This window comes from Cicer arietinum, chromosome 8 (assembly GCF_000331145.2).
Source record: "Cicer arietinum cultivar CDC Frontier isolate Library 1 chromosome 8, Cicar.CDCFrontier_v2.0, whole genome shotgun sequence".
NCBI classification, from domain to species: domain Eukaryota; kingdom Viridiplantae; phylum Streptophyta; class Magnoliopsida; order Fabales; family Fabaceae; genus Cicer; species Cicer arietinum.
Window position 1 is genome coordinate 27,330,292 of NC_021167.2, and position 3,399 is coordinate 27,333,690.

The 3,399-nt window shown below is 28.8% G+C and overlaps 1 protein-coding gene across 1 annotated transcript; it reads right to left on the reverse strand.

The window, feature by feature from the left end:
• Positions 1–1,930: 1,930 nt before the first annotated feature.
• On the reverse strand, positions 1,931–3,198 carry LOC101490134 (uncharacterized). The gene has a single exon (XM_004512920.4). The coding sequence runs from the start codon at positions 2,701–2,703 to the stop codon at positions 2,221–2,223; it is 483 nt and encodes a 160-aa protein (XP_004512977.1). The 5' UTR covers positions 2,704–3,198; the 3' UTR covers positions 1,931–2,220.
• Positions 3,199–3,399: the final 201 nt, after the last annotated feature.

The window sequence follows — 3,399 nt, forward strand, 5'->3', positions numbered from 1 at the left end:
CGCATAAGAACAATATCTTTACATGGGGTACTCACTTGGATTCCTTACTTTGGTGCAAATTTTTTTTCATTATGTGGGGTCCACTATGCATGCTTAGTGGAACATTTGATTCTATATACTTTACTAGTCATTCATATACTTTATAATTCTTGGATTTTTCTTACAATTTCAAGTGTACATCTTTTGCTTTAATTCACACTTCAATTTGAACCATATATTGTGACTCTATTTAATCGCATGCATTGCTTGCCACTACATATATACATGTGTTAATTATAAGTGCATTTTTATAGCCCAAATGGAAATAGCCTATTTGTGCATTAAATGAAAAACCATTTCACCAAAAATCCAATAAGAAAGGAATGTACTTCAAAAATTCATTGAGTTTTCATGGGCTTAACAACAACAACAAAATACTGATCCAGCATAGATCCCAAGACAAGGCTGTGGAAATGGTAAGGCCCGTTGGGCCATAACCTTAAGCCCATTCTGTTAACACTATTATTACTAGTAGTTAGACAAATCTTATAATAAACATCCCTACTTACTCCCCATACTCCCACAATTTCATAAAATCCTAATTTCACCCCAAATTTTACATTTTGGAAAAACCCGTTACGATAAATATATATTCGCATATAAAAGATAAATGCTAAAATGTACTTATGATACTACTATTTTAAATGAATTGCGGTTTTAGTCCTCTTATATTAAAAATTGAGAAATTAGTCTTCATGTTTCACAAGTTTTTTTTTTCCGATAACCTACATCTAGAGTCAATTTTATTCATGTGTCCTCTTAATTAATGGCGTAGAATTATATTTTAGAACTTGAAAATGATGATTTGGATTACATTTTAAAATCTTATAATTCCAAATGACGTGTAATTACTTTTTATGACTTGGAAATGTGAAGAACGCAAATGAAAGCTTCTAAGTTTGGGGGAAATCCCAATCTCTAGGGTTTAAGAGTTAATTATTTCTAATTTGTATTATTTGTAATTGATTTTATTTAAAATATTTATATAATTTATAAATAAATAATAGCATGGATATTAATATATTATAATATAATCCAAATGAGGCATTGTCATATCATAAATCATATTGAAGGTAACATGTCAATAAAATTGAGTCATAATTGAGATCGCTTTCTTTCGGAACAAAAACAATTTCACATTCATCATTAAACTTTAATTTATTCTTGGAAATAATAGCTCTTTTAATGGCACGACTACATATATGGATCCTAATTGGAACCATCCAAAGAGGTGTGAACCAGAAAGGTACTAGAGTTTACACTCCAATGAAGATAATAAGGATTCTTGAAGTGAATAAAGATAGTTGTTGAAGAAGATGATGACTTAATTAAGAGGACGAACGACACTACTCACATTGGTCGGAGATGATTTTGACATGGTGATGATGATGAAAAAGAAAAAGGAAGGAAGGAGAAAGATATTGTTAATCAAATACCATAAAAAGAGTTTAGAATAAAAGGGTAAAAATAGTACACTATAATTTCATTGAATATGTTACATCATGTTGTATAGTTTTTAAATCAACGACAATTATCTAATTAATTATGATTCAACGACAATGTAAAATTATACAAAAGTAATACCAAAAGAAGAAAGGGTCATAATCCTATTTAAAAAAAAATAACTAAAATGTAACCTAAATCAAAACTAACTATAAAGAACAAATTAATAAACTTAATTTATCTAATTTACATTCATTCAATATTTGTTGTTACATATCATGGAAAAGTGAGACACATCTCCAAATTATCCACTATTTTCAGAAATATTGGCGATTTAAAAAATAAATAAATAAATCTCAACATTTTCTAGCTGTACATCCAAATTCAAACACTGATCAATGAAATAATTGAACAATACATAAATATGAATGGTTTTGACACACCAACACAAGCATCTATTAGTTATTATTATTATCCATAAACACAAGTCAATGAACAATGAGAAATAAACTCAAAGAAAAATGTTAAAACAATCTAAGAGACTAATTAACAAGTTAACAAACATGAAGAAAAAAAATCAAAATCATTCTTATTCGCATCTCAATGATTTTATTTTAAATTGTTGTCCGCAACTACAATTTAGACTGCGTTAATTGTATTTTCCTACGATATGAAAATACGAAAGTTTGTGTGTGCAAACGCGACAACACCTGCAATTTAAAACCATGAATCTTCGGCCTAGAGTACAAACAATTCCGAGTACATTTCCATGAAGAATTTATCAACAATTTCAACATAAACAGGACAAGTAAGTCTTGAATAGTAATGAAGAACTTCTTCAATATCCATCACATAATCAACATTGTCCATATCCAACATCTCCAATTCTTTCAACTTTTCTTCCACAAAACAATTTCTTCTTTCTTTCATATCTACATCAATAAATTTTGAATCTTTTTGTTTTCCTCTTTGAAGGGTCAATCTCTTCTCATTGTTTTTGTTGTTTTCATGTTCTTGTTTTTGCTTTGTTGAAGATGATGATGATGATTCACCTTTGTCCATGTTCATGACATGTTTTGCAGCCACATAATAAGATAAGTGATTATGAGGAGAAGTGCTTTTTGGAAGCCTTTGGTACTCAGAAGAGAAGAATGACTTGAAATTCTTTAGTGTTTTTTGGAAGAACTTCTTAGTGCTTGTAATAGAGCTTCTTAGCAACATTGATGATTATATGGCAATTATAGATGATACTTTTTTTTTGTATAATAAATGTAAGAGAAAAGAGAAAAATTATTGTATCTAATGTGTTAATGTGTCTATTTTTTTTGAGTTGTAGTTGTTGGTGATGAATGATTTTTGTGAAGATTTTTTCTTTATAAAGGTGATAGAAGGAGAAGAAAAATTAAAGTGACTTTAGATTTCTCCTTTGTTTTTGTTGTTATGTTTTGTCTTCATAGACTCTTGTCTTGTCCCTTCTTCTTCCTAACTTGACCCTACAAACTCCAAACTTGGAAGATTGTGACTCTTTCTTTTTTCTTCTTTTTTAAAAATATGTTTTGTTTTGTTAGTTTCTTAGCTTTTACTATTCATGGTGGAGTTGGTGTGTTGTGATTTATTTGGGAAAATGAAAGAAGGTAGGTGGTAGTTGAATTGGACTATCTTTAACTAATTTTGTTTCATGTTTTTGATTCCCTTCATCCAAATAGAAGTTACAAGATTAGAGAATAGTATTGTTAAAAAACCAAAAGGTCGAATAAAAGGTGTTGCAAGTTCGAACTTACACTCTAACATATCAAATGTCTTTACAGTCTTTTATCATCTAAGTTGTATTTATGTAACGAAAGATGAATGTATAATTTTATTTTATTTTTGTTGAAATATAGTAGTAGCTAGTGAAAAATTTAATTCTAACTCAAA

Bases quoted from the DNA above. Each gene is read 5' to 3' on its own strand.
- LOC101490134 (XM_004512920.4), bottom strand. From the start codon at position 2,703: ATGTTGCTAAGAAGCTCTATTACAAGCACTAAGAAGTTCTTCCAAAAA.